At 52.4% G+C, this 16649-nt stretch overlaps 1 protein-coding gene across 7 annotated transcripts in view; it reads left to right on the plus strand.

The window, feature by feature from the left end:
* Nucleotides 1-16649, plus strand: part of KIAA1671 (KIAA1671 ortholog) — a 179736-nt gene that overhangs the window by 41248 nt on the left and 121839 nt on the right. For 6 of the 7 annotated variants that reach the window (XR_008683156.2, XR_008683158.2, XR_008683157.2 and 3 more), the window contains exons 2-4: nucleotides 9641-9814; nucleotides 11589-13190; nucleotides 15117-15204. Coding sequence is in view for 4 of the 7 variants with exons in the window: in XM_055405515.2 (XP_055261490.2) it covers nucleotides 11644-13190; nucleotides 15117-15204 (1635 nt within the window). In the remaining 3 variants the exon portion in view is untranslated. Of the gene's footprint in view, nucleotides 1-9640; nucleotides 9815-10897; nucleotides 11059-11588; nucleotides 13191-15116; nucleotides 15205-16649 lie in introns of those variants that run through there. The other variant, XM_055405518.2, reaches the window with a different exon arrangement.

The following is a 16649-nucleotide window of genomic DNA, read 5'->3' on the forward strand; positions in this document are numbered from 1 at the left end:
TCTTTCTTAAACTGGGAAGTATACTGTCTTTCAGTATACTGACGGCATAACAGGTAATGTAGGTGTTAAAGTCATGGTGGCACCAAACAGAGATGGCCTCAGGACTTCATGGGAAGGCACCCTTGAGAGTCACAAAGGAAACAGTTTTCACAGGATGTCATTCACAAAAGCTTCGTGCTATACCTGGATATCAAGGCATCGTGTGTGTGTTTGTGTGTGTGTGTGTAAGCATGTACACGCTTGCTCACGCACTCAGGCATGTACAAGTCTTTGCCACCCCATGGACTATAGCCCGCCAGGCTCTTGTGCATTGGCAGGCAGATTCTTTACCACTGAGCTACCTGGAAAACCCTTCAGAGCACCCTAAGTGTTACCAAAGACCACCATGTGTCCCTCATGGACTGCCTTCCACCTCTGGGGAGTCCCATGCTCTCCTATTCTGCCTTGCGTCTGCCAGGCATCACGTAGGTTCTGGGAAGGGGAACCCAGAGCCAGAGGGGGTCCATGTCCTGTGCCAGCTGGGGAGGAATCCTTAAATTTTCCCAGGGGAGACCCTCAGGCTTTGTCTCTGATGCAAGGTTTGATGCTCAGGAAGATTACCAAAGAAGGTCGGAAGATACTTTGGCTTAGGAAATCAGCATCGGCTTCCTGGAAGAGGTGTCCCTCCATCTGCCCTGAAATCACAGGTGGGATTTGGGCAAATGGAAATTTTGCTGTGGGGTAAAGGGTTCTCCATGGAGAATAAGTGAAAAAGATACTCAGGTCATGGGACCTCTTTGGGAATCTGGAAGTGTAGGCAGGGCCTATAATATAGATCAAGTTGTTTAGTTTTGGCCTATGTGTGGGTGGCTGGGTACAGATGGTCTAGAATACCTTCCCCAAGGCAATGGACAGTGGGAGCCATTTATTTTGAAGCTGGGGGGTGGGGGGTGGGGGGTGGGGGGGGCTGGTGCGCGAGATGATCAGACCTTCCCAGGGTTTGAGTCTGAACTTAAGGCAGCTCTTCGGCCAAAATAGGCTAATTCTTCCAGGAATCTATCTGTGCTTGGAGAGAATTACTTATTTACTCTTAGGCCCCCTAAAGAGAGCGCACTTTACGCTCACATTCTTGCGCTGTGCGTGTGTAGAGTTGAGCTCGCAGGTTCAAGTGCCTCGGCTGTGAACGTCATTTCCGGGGTGGGGCTTCCTTCCCGCCCCCTCTCCTAAGCGCGCTCAGGCTTCACAGGACTTTCCGGCCCGGCCTAGACTCATCTCTCCCTGTGACCCACTGGTTCTATTTGCACTCGCAAATTTTACAGTCAAGTGTGTGATGGTCCGACTGTAAATGAGAACCAGTAAAGATCCCAGTGATGGCCCAGCCAGCCCCCCCAGGGCCCTGCTTTATTGCTCATTAGACATCTTTACTGGGTCTGCCCCAGGGCAGAGGTTAAGAACCCTGGCCTCCTAAGCTTTGAAGTGAGTCATCATGGAATGTTTTTTCCTTTGGTGTAAAGGTCCATTCTGCATATATCCAAAGCTCGGGAAAAGAAACAACGGTGTACACCCTTGGAACCAGCCAGCCCACTTCTAGGCAACATTTATCTTGGGAATGTCATTGCATGTGAGTGTCCATTGCAGTGTTGGTTTTAACAGTCAGCGATTGGAAACAGCCTAGGGATACAATTGTGGGGGATGATTTCGATATAATGGTGAGATAGCCTTGTAATGGAATACTACAAAGCATAAAAAACGGCAGTAGAGGTTACTCAGCTATTTGATGTGAAAGATGTTTATGACATGAATTTGAAATTAAATAAAACAAGGCATGTTCCCAAACAAATAGCATGGCATGCCCTGATTCCGTTTTAGTTTTGAGAGTAAGTCCCCACTTTTATTGGAAATGGCCGGATTGATGGACATCAGATTGCTAATAATGGCTATTGGTTCTGGGTGGTAGGATTTAGGATTATTGAAAACATTTTGCTCATCCATATTTTTGAGTTTTTCTGCAGTTGTCATGTAGAGAGCCTGAAAATATTTAATGAAGGCATGGGTGTCTGCCAGAAGTGTGAGAGCGTTAGGTAATTTAAAGAGGGGGATGTCATATCCTTGGGAAAGTGCAATCGGTCTCTCAGGGGACTGAGTTCTCCACAGTCTAGAGCAGTGGTCACAAACTTTCTGTAAAGGGCCAGAGAGTAAATATTTAAGGCTCTGTGGGCCATATGGCCTCTGTGGCAACCACTCAGGTTTCTCCTAATACCTTGGAAGAAGCCATCAATTACATGTAAATGAGTGGATGTGTCCGTATTCTAATAAAACTTTATTTACAAGAACAAGCAGTGGGCCGGATGTGGCCTGCAGACTGTAGTTTGCCCATCCTGGATCCAGAGAAAAACAAACAAAGCAAAAAAAGCTGCTTGATTAATGGTTTGGGGTGAGTGCATAGCCAGTCCCGAAATAGCACCAATAGTAGGAAGGAACAGGCCAATGAAAGTTGAAAAGACGGATGTTTACATAGAGGCTTAAAGGTCACTTGTAGCATTCTTTCTCCAAATCAGCAGTTGCACCTGGAGGAGGGGTGCTGGGGTGAAGCAGCTTAGATCATACTCTGGAGTGTGTAAGACGCCAATTAGCTCACACCAAAGGCTCCAAAAAGTCTTGCTGGAAGGACATGAGTTTATACACATCAGCATTTCCCAAGCGCTTTCTATAAACCACAGGATCCTCTGTGTGGGTGTGAATGCGTGCCACCCACATCTGTGGTGGTCTGGGGCCAGTTGGGGGATAACCCCTTCAACCTGTTCCTGTGGATTCCAGTCTGAATGGTCAGATGCCCCAGCTCTTAACTCATTACAACTTGAAATTGACACAGAAGTCAAGGCCTTACTGATGAAGGCAGTTCTTAACAAAAATCACACACATTCCAGTAAGACACTTAGCTCTCTACTTCTGTCAACACGGAATAGGAATTTTATTGAGTTCCCAACAGTCCTTTATTCAGCACGAGTTCAGAGGGAATCATGGGCGACCAGGGGGTGGAACAGGCAGCTCAGAATCCAGAGAGCTGGGCTCCATGGTGGTGGGGTGGGGCTGGGGCTGGGGTGATGAACCATGGACAGAGAAAAGTTGCATAATGCGGACCTGATAAGTCCTGGGGTTGAGCCAAATGAGAATCATAGAATCTGGCGGGGACTTGTCCAAGCCCTCATTGCGAGTTGGTGGAGGAACTGAGGCCAAAACTAGGGTGAGAGACATGTTGGATGATTCCATTTCTTTGAAATATCCAGAAATGGCAACTGTGGAGACAGAGAACAGAGTGGTGCTTGCCAGAGAATGGGGGCGGAGGAGGGACGGCAACGAGGAAGAGGGAGTGATGCTTAGCTTTTGGGTATAGGGTTTCCTTCGCAGTGATAAAAGCATTTTGGAACTAGACAGTGGCAATGGTTGCACAATGCCATGAATTTACTAAATGTCACTGCTTGCACACTTTGAAATGATGAATTTTATGTTATTATGTGGTTTCTACCAGGGTATTCTTTAAAAAGTAGGATGAGAGAATAATTCACTGCCCCAACATGGGCACTTTTGAGAATAATAGCTGCCCTTATGGGTGTTAAGTGTCCTTTACATTGTAACATCATAAAAAGCATGTGTTCTGGTTAAGCCCATGTGGACTTTGGAAGAAATCCTCCAGGCAGGGAGCCTGGATCAGGGTAACTCCCACCTCCCACGGCAGACCCGTTTGCTACACCAGCTTCAGTTTCCTCACCAGTAACATGGGCTTCTGTTAGGGCCTTCTTTTTTTTTTTGGCTGCTCCGCAGGCGGGATCTTAGTTCCATCCCAGCCAGGGATCCCAGGCTGGGATGGAACTTGCACCCCTTGTGGTGGAAGTGAAGTGCCTTAACTGCTGGACTGCTGCACCACCAGGGAAGTTCCAGGACCTGCTACTTTGTGTTGTTAAGGAGATGCATGAGGTCATCTTCCTAAAGCACTTAGCACAGTTCCTGGCACATGGTATGGTGCTTAATAAATAATATTTATCTTTATCCTTGGCTTTGGAAAGCTCTGAAAGTGGGCAGGAAGGGAGCCTTGGTGCCTCTCCATCTTGAATCCATGGGGAGAACACAGCTCTGAGGGGGACTTCCGGTATTGAAGCCTAAAAAGAAATCTGTTTGTACAAACAACATGAATGGAAATAAGAAGGAATCGCAAAATGAAAGGCAGTTTATAAATATAGCAGTTCCTCTCCAGGTCCCTGACACATTTTTATTTTTCATCTGTCCTTTTTCTCTTCCAGACCTTGACTATTTGTTAAAACAATCTTTGCCATTGTCACAGCCTTGAATACAAAAAAATATCCCATCCGAGGACTTCCTGGTGGTCCAGTGGCTAAGACTCTACGTTCTCATTGCAGGGGGCCCGGATTCGATCCCTGGTCAGGGAACTAGATCCCACATGCTGCAGCTAAGAGTTCACACGCCGCAACCAAGACCTGGCGTGGCCAAAATAAATATTTTTAAAACGTTCCATCTGTCACCCTCTCTTCAGTGGAATTCTCATAAGCTCTTCCCACTTTCCTACGCAGACTCCACCACCCCACCCCTCCAACTCTCACTTTTAAGATATGCAGAATAGCCTCTTACATGTGGCTGAGAGGCGTTCACCTTTTGGAGAGAATGTGGATTATTTCTGAGTTTTTGCCATGACTGCCATGGCAACCATCTTTTCTGATCACAAACTCAGCCCCTATAATGTGAAGGGATTTTTGTGCCACTTGTGGGCAGGCTGAAAACCAGTGATCTGGTCTACCCGCTGACTTTGCAACTCTTTGAGATTTCAAATGGCTTTTCAGTCCTGAGTGTTTTCAAATAAGGTCTAGCACCCTAAATCTGGGATGTGTATTATTGCATATTGCAGTGGGATGGATAACACTGCAGAGGGTATCTTTGTGTATGTGATTTTGTCTTTCTTTAGATTCCTTCCAGAGAGTGCTTCCCCTGGTAAAGAATCCGCCCACAATGCAGGAGCCACAGAAGACGCAGGTTCGATCTCTGGATTGGAAAGATCCCCGGGGGGAGGAAATGGCAAATCACTCCAGTATTCTAGCCTGGGAAATCCCCTGGACAGAGAAGCCTGGTGGGCTACAGTTCACGAGGTTTCAAAGAGTTGGATACGACTGAGCGACTAAACACGAGCATGAGAGTCCTTCCACGGCACACGTTTTTAGACTTGGGACTACCAAGTTAAAAATAAGTGAATGTTTTTGGGGTGAGGTATATGTGGAGAAAACACTTGCTTCATAGTCAGAAGATTTCAGCCATAACATTCCCCCTCACTAGCTTGAGATCTGATTCATTTTCCGCATCTGTAGAATGGTGGTCATACAGGGGAGAAGGCAGAAGGTGCAGAGTCACTTAGTTGTTGACTCTTGATGGGATCTCCAAAAATAATAGCGGGAAATGAATATTGCCACTCTGCTTCTGTCACTTGCATTGTCCCCAGGAGCAGGTGAGCACGTCAGCTTCCCACACCCACACCTGCCCTGGATACTATTATTTCCTTCTTTCAGGCATGCTCTCCCAGGAGGTATTTTTTGCACACTGACCTCATGTCTGGTATGGTGCCAGACTCTGGGGATACAGCTATGAACTGGACTCGGGACCCTCCTGGCCAGGAGCTCCCAGGCTGGAGGCGGTTACCACATGTAGCATCAGCGCTGGGCTAGGGAGGAACTAGGGGAGTTGGATAGCAGAGCAGGGAGGCGGTACCTGAACCCACCCTGGGACATCAGGGAAGGCTTCCTGGAGGAGATGGCTGGTGCTGAGGTTAGCCAGGCAGGAAATAGCAGTGTAGAAGCATGAAGGCAAGGAAGAGCATAGTGGGTCTCGTGACCCACCCAGGGTTCATGTGCTGAAGAATGTGAGTGAGCGTGAGGGGCAGACAGACAAAGGAAGAGCCGTCCATCAAGAGGCTGAAGCTGGAGAGGATCCAGACCCTGCCGTGGGCCCCCGGGGAGTTTGATCTTCCTTCCGAGGGCAGTGGGGAGACCCACCCAGGTGGGCTTTGAGCAGGGAGTGGCCTGATGACCCCTGTGTACTGGAGAATCCCTGTGGCTGCTGTCAGAACAGATTGGAGGAGGCGCCAGCAGAGAAAGTCACTTACCTGATTGTCTATGTGTCTTGCTTGTTTATGTCATTTATGGTCTGTCCCCACCTTCATCATTGTCAGCTCCATGGGAACAGGGCTTTCTATATGTTTTTGTTCACGGCTGTATCCACAGAGCCTGACGCATGGTGTGTGTGCGTGCTAAGTCGCTTCAGCCATTTACGACTCTTTGCGACCCTATGGACGGTAAACTGCCAGGCTTTTCTGTCCATGGGATTCTGCAGGCAAGAATAATGGAGTGGGTTGCCATTTCCTTCTCCAGGGGACTTTCCCAACCCAGGGATTGAACTCGTGTCTTTTACATCTCCTGCCTCGGCAGGCGAGTTCTCTATCCCACTGGCACCAGCTGAGCAGATGCTCAGTAACTGTGTATTGGAGTGCACGAATGAATGAGCTAGGGCCGCAGCCTGGGGGCAAGAGGAGGGTGTGCACGCCCTCCGCTGACGTGACATGTTGGCCCCTCTCCTACTGGCGTCTGTGGGTGGACCAAGTACCTGCGTTTATCATAGTCTTGCTCTCCTGGGGGCAGCTGGACGTGCACTTGGCACCTTGCTTGGGGTGCCACGTGGGATGGGTTTGCAGATTTGGGAGGCCAGGTCACATTCCGGAAGATGCTGGGAGATGTCGGGACTGGCTCCCGGCCCTCAGCAGATGGTGGCATTCCCAGGAAAACGGCACCCAGAGATGGCTGAGTGAATGACTGTGAGCTCTTGGATCAGATTTAGGGGTGTAATTATGAGAGATCGACAACAGCTGTTAGGATGAATCAACGCCTCCGAATCGGAGAGAGAAGCTGCCAAACAGTCGGGGTCTGAATGGAAGGGCTTCTCCTGCTCTGTCCCTTCGAGCTTCTCTCGGATCCGCCCGGAGCCCATGCGCCCCACGGCCGTGCCCCCGGCATCCGTCGCAGAGCCCGACTTCTAAAAGGAAGGTCAGAAGGATGGAGGGATGAATGCTCTTGACCAGACGCCTGTCTGATTTCAGCCACTACTGTTGTTGGTGACTCAACTCCCAGGAGCATGGTTTTTCCCTGCGTAAAATTGCAGGAAGTGGGAATCTCAAACCTTGCAGATCATTTCAGGGAGATGGAGCCTGTGGACTTGGCAGGTTCAGGGACAGCAGAGGTCCACCCGCTGCTACCCCCATGGCTGCTGCCCACAAATCCTCCGCGTCCTGGTCCACCCTGGCCTCCTGACCTCCCAGAGCTGCCCGTCTGTCCCTGTCCGAGCTGACCTCCATGTTGATTCGTAGATAAAACCAGACACAGCTCATACCTGGTGTTCCTGCTTTCTCCAGGGAGCTCTTGTTTACCTGACTCTGGCCACCGTGCTAATATATTTGAAAAGAGCGAGCCAGGCCACCCCAGGAAAAAAAAAAAAACCAGCATCTGTCTTCTGTGTGAGTGGGCTTCTGAAATGTTTTGGAAGAGACTAACATCTCTTAAATTAAGCATGACATATGTGATGCATTTAAAGCAAGATTTTAAAGCGTGCATTTCAGTCGGTTTCCTTGTATTTTGCAACAGGTTAAAGGAAGACCTGAGACTCATGGGTTTCTAGGTTTGGGAAAGACTTCAAAATATTATGTAGCCATCCACTCCAGTGGTTTAAAAGCTCTTTCCCCCCCCCACCCCCACTGTGTTCACTGATTGACAGATTCATTCATTGATTCGTTCCTGCAACCATATTTATAGATCAGGCATCTGGCTGGCATTTTAAATGGAAACTTGAGAGGGAGCCCAAGATAGAAAGGAGATTACGGATAACAGAGACACCCTTCTGGTTAAGAAGGAAGTGGACCAAGAATGTTTTATCTTGTTTTCCCCCTGTTTCCTCCCCTGCAATCTGGCCCCCTTAATGGGCTCAGGGATCCCAAAGTTGCATGGCGACATTTGTGAGCCATGGACCCTGCTTCAGCAACGATGTGCTCGGCGGTCCTTCCCAGGAAAAGACGTACAGAGAAGCATTCGTTCATTCCACCTTCGGGCAGATGAGCGCGTGTGGCCATGTGGGGTTAATGCCGTCACAGCAGCTGTCTGACGGTGGCCTGTCCCCGGCAGTGGGGCCTGCCCAGCGGGGCTCTTCACAGCTTTGGTTCTGTCACTCGGTAGCACTTGACCCACGGCCACACCAGAGCTTGCCACAGGAACTTCCTCACCTTGTGTCCTAGACTGGTCAGTGTCATGAAACTCAGGACTCCTGCCCTTACTCAGAATCTTAGCAGCATCTGGGCAGCAGGGCCAGGAAGATAGCTCTCATTTATGTATTTGCTCAGTAATGATGCGTCTGGTGCTCTTATCTGCCAGGCCACTGTGCCGGCTGCTGGGGTGCCCTCTGGGGACCTCCGTTGGTATGAAGCGAGGGATCCTGCACTATGAAATATAACTGTGTATTTATGAGTTCTGCCGTGGGTCTGTGGGTCTCTGGACGTGTAAGAGTACTGGATTGGAGGCGGGCAGCGGTGTCTGAACTGTGACCCTAGGGCTGGGCCAGTGTCTGTGTGTAGCAACAGGAGCGTCTCAGAGAGCAGACACAGCATGTGCAAAGGCCCCGAGGAGGCGCGTGAGGACCTCCAAGTGCGGCTGAGCAGGACAGCCAGGGGCACCGGCTCCCGGGTTCGCCAGCTCCCTGGTGTTCATGAGTTACCTCCTCCAGGCCAGGGGAGTCTCCTGGGACCAGCACCCCCAGCTCAGGGCAGTTGGTCTTCTGTTTTCTGTGCTCCCATGTCCCCCTTTATTTGCATGCGTGCTCAGTTGCTCAGTGTGTCAGTCATGTCTGACTCTTTGTGACCCCACGGGCCATAGCCCGCCAGGCTCCACTGTCCTCAGGATTCTCCAGGCAAGACTACTGGAGTGGGTTGCCATTTCCTCCTTCAGGGGATCTTCCCCATCTGGGGATCGATCCCATGTATCTTGCAGCTCCTGCACTGGATGGTGGATTCTTTACCATTGAGCCTCCTGGGAAGCCCCCTTTATTTATTTTAATTTTTTGGTTTATTTATTTATTTTTGGCCACACCTTGCAGCATGCGGGATCTTAGTTCCCTGCCCAGGGATCAAACCTGTGTGCCCTTCTTTGGGAGCGTGGGATCTTAACCGCTGGTCCACTAGGGAAGCACCCCGCCATGTCCCTCTTTATAAGCCATGTTTATCGCCCAGCATAGTTGCTTGTGTGTGTGTTTCTCACACAAGACTCGTAATTCCCTGAACAAAGGAGATATTTCTTATTCATCCTTCTGCACACAGTAGGTGCTCAATAAAACGGGTTTCAGAGGAACAGGGGCAGTTTTTATTGAGCGCCAACTACAGACTCCGTACCCTTGATGCCCACGTGTATCCACAAGGCGACGATACTGAAAAGCTGACAGGCGCGTTGAGTTTTACAAGCTGGCAGAGATGCCAGCGGGATGCAGTTGGAGCTCTAAAGCTTTCATACTGTCTGTGCCCATATTTTTGCCAGAACCCCAGAACCGAGCCTGTCGCCCTGTGTCTCCCCAGAACTGCCTGAAACTCAGCCTGCCGGAACCAGCCTACCCCTGTTGCCCCCCACCCCACCCCTTGCCGGCTTCTGCCAGGGGAGTGTGCAGACAGCCCCGTTCATCCGCGATGAGACACGATACTGCTCGCTTTCTCTGGCAGTCACACGTCCGCAGCCAGGACCTTCCAGCTCAGGTAAGTGGGGCGCCTGTGGGTTCTTCCAGGGAGTCTTCTCTCTGTCCCCTGAATGTCCTGTCCTTGTCCCGTGTCTCACATCTGTGTCCTGGAGGTCACAGGAGCTGGCTCTGATGATGAGCAGTCCCGGTTTGGGGCAGGACTCTGCATGCCTGCGCACTCCGCCCCAGGTCACTGCTGACAGATTCCTCCCAAGTCCCTCTCGATTTTCTGGTTCTCTGTTTCCACCCGTCTCTCCTGCCTCTGACCCCGTCTAGACGGTGTTCTCTGCATTGGGAAAAAGGAATCAGTTTAGCACCATCGAGCGTGTAGGGAAGAGAAAAGATAAAAATCTGTCCGCCTTTCTTTCCTGCAGGCTGCTGTGTGAGTCAGAGCCGGGGGCAGCAGTGTGGGGCCCCCAGAAGGGAAGTGGGCGGCTTGCGTTGAACTAAAACACCTTCTACTTTTAGCCCATGCAGACGAGGGGGCAGGCTGGGGGCAGTTTTGTAGGGAAACAGAGCACTGGCATGAAGGTGGGGTTTTTAGGGTAGGGGACACATCGAGAACAGCAAATCGTCTGGCAGTTTTTAAAACCAGAAAGGAATAGGACGTTACTCTTAAAAGGGGAGAGTTGAACGGATCCGGGACTTGAGATCCAGTTTCAGCTATGTGATGGTTGGCGAGTCGAGCAACCTCTCTGGGCCCCATCCTTACAAAGGGAGATAAGGACAAGCCCTGCCTCTCAGGGTCGTTGGAGGATGGATGAGAGAGGTCTCCTGTCCTGAGAGAGCAGAGCTCATGGCTGGAGGAGCACGGGGCTCGTGTCTGAGCCGTTGCAAAACAGGGGCCGATGATCACACGCCCGTCTCGTAGGGCTGTAGGGAGGAGGATGTGACTTGTGAGGCAGAGGGAGCCCTTGGCTTCCCTGAGGCCTGACTTGTGCTAACCCTTGTCCTCAGCTGTTGATGCCTTCTTACTGAGACTCTGAAGGCAGTCAGCTTAAAATAGGTGTTCAGCTGAAAAGAACCCAAAGGCAAAAAGTAAATAAATAAATAATGAAAGCAGGTGGAGTGGAAAATGAGGATGCTTTTTTCTTTTTTTTTTAAGGTTTCTGGAAAGACTGGGAAGGGGACAGATAAGGGACGGTCTGGGGAGCTGGAGTTCTGAGCCCACTATCCAACTCTGTGACCTCGGGAACACCGGCTTGGGTGTCTGTGTGAGCTGGCGCTGGTCACCTGCCCTCTCTGTGCTTGGTCCTGTAGAGGGTGAGGATCAGCCTGACGTGGGCAGGCTCTGAAATGGGAAAATACTGCAGGGGGCAGGGACAGGAACCTCACCAGGACTTAACCCTGGGAGCCTGCGGTGTGCGTCCAGAGTCCGACCCAGGTTTGAATCCCAACTTTGCATCTTTTGTTCTCTGAGTGACTTCAGGTCAGTTACTCGGCCTTTCTCCACTGGTTTCCGTATCTGTACAGCCGAGAGCATCGTTTGTTACCCTGAAAGCTGGCCTTGAGATTAAACGAGTTGGGAAAGTCCAAGTGAACGTTGGCACCGTTTGGGCACCCTTTGAGCTGGAATGAACTTCAGAGTCAGGCCTTTTAGTCCGCTGCCCTTGCCCAGAGCTAAGAGGTGGAGGCCACTGGCCCAGGCTTGCCTGGCGGTCAGTGGAGAGCTCTAGTCCAGACCTGGGGCTCCGGTCTCTTGATCCTCATCCATCTCCATCTCCCCGTCAAATCTCTCTGTTTCAACCCAGACACTGACTGAATCTTAAATTTACTTTTTAAATTTTTTTTAGCGGTTGCCTCTCCGTTTCTGACGCGCATCTTCCCCATGGATCCACAGCCGTAACCATGGCGACGCGGGTGGAGGTCGGCTCCATAAGTTCCCTGACAGGGGTGCCGGGCCTGGGCGAGCTCTCCAAGGAGGAGGCCCTGACGCGGACCTACTTCCGCCAGGCTGGCGATGCCCCCGGGCCCCCCTCGGCGCTGCTCTTGGAAGGAAAAAGCCCCCTCAGGAGCCCAGTCCGTCTGCTTCCTCTGCCAAGACTCGCCCCCAAACCCTTCTCCAAGGAGAAGGCTGCGGACGTGACACCCTTGTGGCCCAGCCCAGCCAGGCCATCTCCCCCTGGGGGGCTCTCCCAGGACGTGGCCTCAGGGCGTCTGAACGAGAAGATGCCGGGCCTGGCGGGGCAGGAGGTGGGGAGCGGGGACCGCCCGAGAAGCGTGTCCCTGTTCCCCAAAGCCACCATCCCGCGGCCCACGCCAAACCCCGTGATCTTCTTCGAAAGCACCAAAGCTGGCCCTGCTCTGGGGAAGGGGACACACGAGGCCGACGCAGGAGTGTCTCAGGGACCCGCTTCCGCCCCCCGGCCTGAGGTGGCCGCCAAGCCTGCCCCGCCAGCCCGAAAGCCCGTGGGGAGCCTCCCCCGGCCAGCCTCCCTGCCTCAGGACTCCAGGCCGGTGGCCACCCCAGAGGAGACCGGCCCGAAGGAGCCTCTGTCAAAGGCCAGCAGCGTGGAGGATGCGGGAGGCGCCGCCTCAGAGCCGCCTAGGCCTCGCCCGAAGAGAAGGCCCGTGTCAGCCATCTTCGCCGAGACCATTCAGACTCCGAAGCCAGGCCCCGGCGGGGCGGCGGTGGCGGGGAAGCTGCCCCCCACCCCTCCTGAGAAGACGTGGGTGAGGAGGCCCAGGCCTCTGTCCGTGGACCTCACGGCCCGGTTCGAGAGCAGAGAGGCCTTGGCGAGGAAGGTGGTGGATGAGGCCACGGCAGGGCCCGCCGCCCAGCGGCAGGGACCCGAGAGGCCGGATCCAGAACCCAGGGTGGACAGGGAGTGTCTGGTCAAAGCAGAGGCACCTCCACACGACCCGGATTCCGATTTCCTGCAGGTGGCCCAGAAGATCCGGGAACGGAAGGAGAGGCTGCTGTGCAAGCAGGGGGAGATGGGCAGCCTCAGAACCACGGGGGGCCCGGCCAGGGTCACCCCCACCGGTGCCCAGGGTCTCAGGGAGGAGAAAGCCAAGCTGGACGGGGAGCCAGAGAAGGCAGCCAAGGACCCCCAGTCCCCTCTGCCCAGGCCTGGAAAAGGCCAAGACATGGCTGAGGTCAGGAGTAGAGAGGCTGATGTTGAGACCCGGGTCGGGGGAGAGCAGACCCCCAGGGGTGGCGTGAAGAATCACATTGGCCTGTCTGGGGAGGAGAGCGCCTCGGTCTTGACAGCGGGGTCTGAGTCCCCACCAGCCACCCCCGAGTCCCCAGCCATCCTGCCAGAGCCAGAGAAAGCGGGTGTGAGCGTCCAGGAGCGGATCAAAGGCTGGGCCACCGAGAGCTCGGAAGCGAAGCCGGAGCTCAGGAGGAGGGCAGTCCAGACACGGCCACTGTCAGCGGACTTGACCAAACTGTAAGTGGGAGCACCCCATGGGTTTCCCCCAGCCTCCGAGAGCCCCAGCCCCTCACCGGAGACCCCTCCACGAGGTGGAAGGAGACTGCAGGGCACCAGGCTCTGTACTGGGCACTCTTGGTACCCACAGCCCTGAGAGGAAGTGGCATTAGCCCCCATTTCTCAGGTCAGGAGGCTGAGGTGTGGAGGATAGCACTGCTTCACTGTGCGTGCCAGCAGCAGGGCCAGTGATTTGACCTGGTCGCTTTCCCCGCCTTGAGCCTCTCGGTTTCTTCATCTCATAAAGGGAAATGATGTTAAGACCTGCATGAAAGGATTAAGGCCACAACTTAGATACTGCTGGAGATCGCTCAGCCCAAGGGAACCCTCGACACATTGTATTTATTAATAGTCCCAAATGATATGATGAATCCTGTTGGTTAATGATCATTTTCTAAGCGAGGCCTGGCCCCTGCCATCTCTTCCTCCTTTGTTTTGCCACAAGTGACTTCTCGGCTAAGACAGGGAGATGCCGCCGGGGTGTGTCTACCAGCTCATTAATGGCATGCATGCCACCAACGTAGTTTGTCAGCGATTGAGCTTCCAGGGGGCGGGAGCTCTGGGCAGACTGCCCTCCTGGCCCTGGGAACCAGGCCGACCAGCTTGGCCAGAGCTGAGACCACTGGCTGTCAGTGTTTAGAGTGACGTGGAAAAAAAATTATCGATGCCTGACCCCCACCCCCAGAGACTCTGATTCAGCAGATCTGGGGAGGGCTTCTCACCTTGGTTTTTCCAAGTCTCCAAAGTAATTTTCATGTGCAGCCAGGCTTGAGAATCCCTGAACTCAGGAAACAGAGAAAGAGGGGAACTCCCTGGCCATTCAGTGGTTAGGACTCAGTGCTTTTGCCAGGTTCAATCCCTAGTCAGGGAGCTAAAATCACGCAAGCTACATGGTGTGGCAAAATAATAAAACCAGGGAACAGAGGAAGGGGCACCCATGTCAGGGCTTCATATACCTCCCCCCCCCCCCGAGTCCCCCGCACCCCAGTCCTTCAGGTTATTCCCATCTGACAGGTAGGGAAACTGAGGCTCTGGGTTTAGAAACAACTCCTGCACAGCCTCACGCATCCCCAGAGCCAGCCCTTGGACTGCTGCCCGTGGGTCAAGTTCGAGACATTTGATTTGTCTCACCTCCCTCTTCTCTGCAGGCCCCCAACCCTGAACTAATCTAATCTTTCAGCCTCCGCTCCAGAGAACTCGGCAGAGATGGGGAGAAGTCTAGCTCCAACTCCCCTTTCTCTTGTTTCCCCTTTAGCTGGGAAACAGGCCCAAAGAGTGATTAAAGGCTGGGCCAAGGTCACCCAGAGAGGCAGAGGCAGAGGCAAGCCTCTTCCCTGATGCATTCCCCGACCGCCCACTGCCCCCGAGGACCGCGGTCGGTCTGCAGTGGGGCTGCTGGTGGTTGTGGGGTTGAAGCCATTAATTATCGCTCCTGGGGCACCTTCGTTCCTCTCTCCATACCCTCACGTAGCAATTAGGGCCTTGGGTAGCCTCTTATCTGACCTACAAAGGACGATAGGGAGGCGTTAATTATCCCCGTTTTATAGATGAAGAGACAGAGGCTCAGGTGAGGTCACGAGCCTGAGCCAAGCTCCCTCAGTGGGGAGGCAGGAAGGAGAGCTGGCACAAACACCCAGGCCCTTTCCCCCGAGCCCGGGGCTGCTGCCGCCCCGGTGATGCTGTGCTTAAGGTAGGCTCTCTCCCTCCCAGGCCGAGAGGTTTGGTGACTAGAAAGGACACGTCCCATCTTGGAGGAATTGGGACAGGGATTCTCTGATGATCTCAGTGCTGCGTTCACCCCTGGGTTCCTGAACTTGTTACGGGGTGTGGGCTGGAGGGAGTCCTAGCTTCTGGCTGTGCACAAGTAACTTGGGTGTCTTGTGCCAGGTTTTCAAGTGCAGCTTCAAGCAACGAAGTCAGATATGAAAAGTGTTTGGAGCTGAGTGGTGAGCTTCCCAGAGAACCAAGGGAAAAGGTAAGAAGCCACTTGGCACGTCCTTTTTTTCCCCCAGTGGGTAGTGATACTTATTGGAAAAAGGGCTTTTACAATCTCGAAGATCCAGGAAAGACTCAGAAACCTCTCATAAGACATTTTTTTTTCCTTTCATGTTGGGACTTTTAAAGTCCCTTCCGGTGATACTCTGCTGTGTGTGTTAGTCGCTCAGTCGTGTCCAGCTCTTCGTGACCCCATGGACTGTAGCCTCACCAGGCTCCTCTGCCCTTGGGATTCTCCAGGCAAGAATACTGGAATGGGTTGCCATTTCCTTCTCCAGGGGATCTTCTTGACTGAGGGATCGAACTTGAGTCTGCTGCATTGCAGCCAGAATCTTTACCATCTGAGCCACGAGGGATGCCCCATGATTCGCTGTTCTTTGGTGTTGAATACTGTTTGCAAATATAATCGTCAGGCATTAATTTTTGTCTGTGCAAACAGGAGGACGTGGCTTTCCTATGTAAGAATGTCTGCTTTTTTGAGAAATTAATGAAGATTTTGAAATGTTGGGATTTCCCTGGTGGTCCAGTGGCTAAGACTCCCAGCTTCCAATGCAGAGGGCCCATGTTTGATCCCTGGTCAGGGAACTAGATCCCGCATGCCACAACTCAAGATCCCAAGGGCCACAACTAAGACAGCCAAATAAAAACTTTTGTAAAATGCTCCTAGAGGGCCTCCCTGGTGGCTCGGTGGTAAGGAATCCGCCTGCCGATGCAGGAGACACAGCTTCGATCCGTGATCCAGGAAGATCCTACATGCCTTGGAGCAGCTGAGACCATGCACCGCGAGTATTGAGCCTGTGCTCTAAAGCTCACACTCCGAGACGAGAGAAGCCACCCCAGTGAGGAGCCCGTGCACGACTAGAGAGCAGCCCTGCTCGCCACAAGCCTGCACAGCGGTGAAGACCCAGCACAGCCAAAAAGAAATGCATAAAAATTAAAAGGTGTTACTAGAAACCCCCTCAACTCCCCCCATTATGGCCCCAGCTCCTTTCCTCACCCCCTCATTTGTCAGCTAGGAGAGGGAGAGAAAAATCACCAGCAATTAAATTTCTTAGAATGTATATTCGGTTAGTCTGTTTAATTTTTTTAAAAAAAGCTCATGAAATAACTGCTGGGTATCATGGGCCTGTGATTGATGCTTTCTGAAACTTCATGTTTTTCTTTTATTTCTCTACTTATTTTTAACTGGGGGATAATCGCTTTACAAGGCTGTGTCGGTTTCTGCCCTACATCAACGTGAACCAGCCTTTGGTGTATCCACACGGCCCCTCCCTCTTGCCCCTACCCACCCCCCCCAGGTTGTCACAGAGCACTGGTTTGAGCTCAGTTTTTTCCTGAGCAGCTTTATTGAGGTATAACAGACGTAACGTGAACTGCATGTATTTAAAGTGTAAAAGCAGGTGAACTCTGACTTCTGTGTACGTC

Source organism: Moschus berezovskii, chromosome 19 (genome assembly GCF_049115385.1).
Source record: "Moschus berezovskii isolate FMDL1 chromosome 19, NW_MosBer_1.0, whole genome shotgun sequence".
Taxonomy (NCBI): domain Eukaryota; kingdom Metazoa; phylum Chordata; class Mammalia; order Artiodactyla; family Moschidae; genus Moschus; species Moschus berezovskii.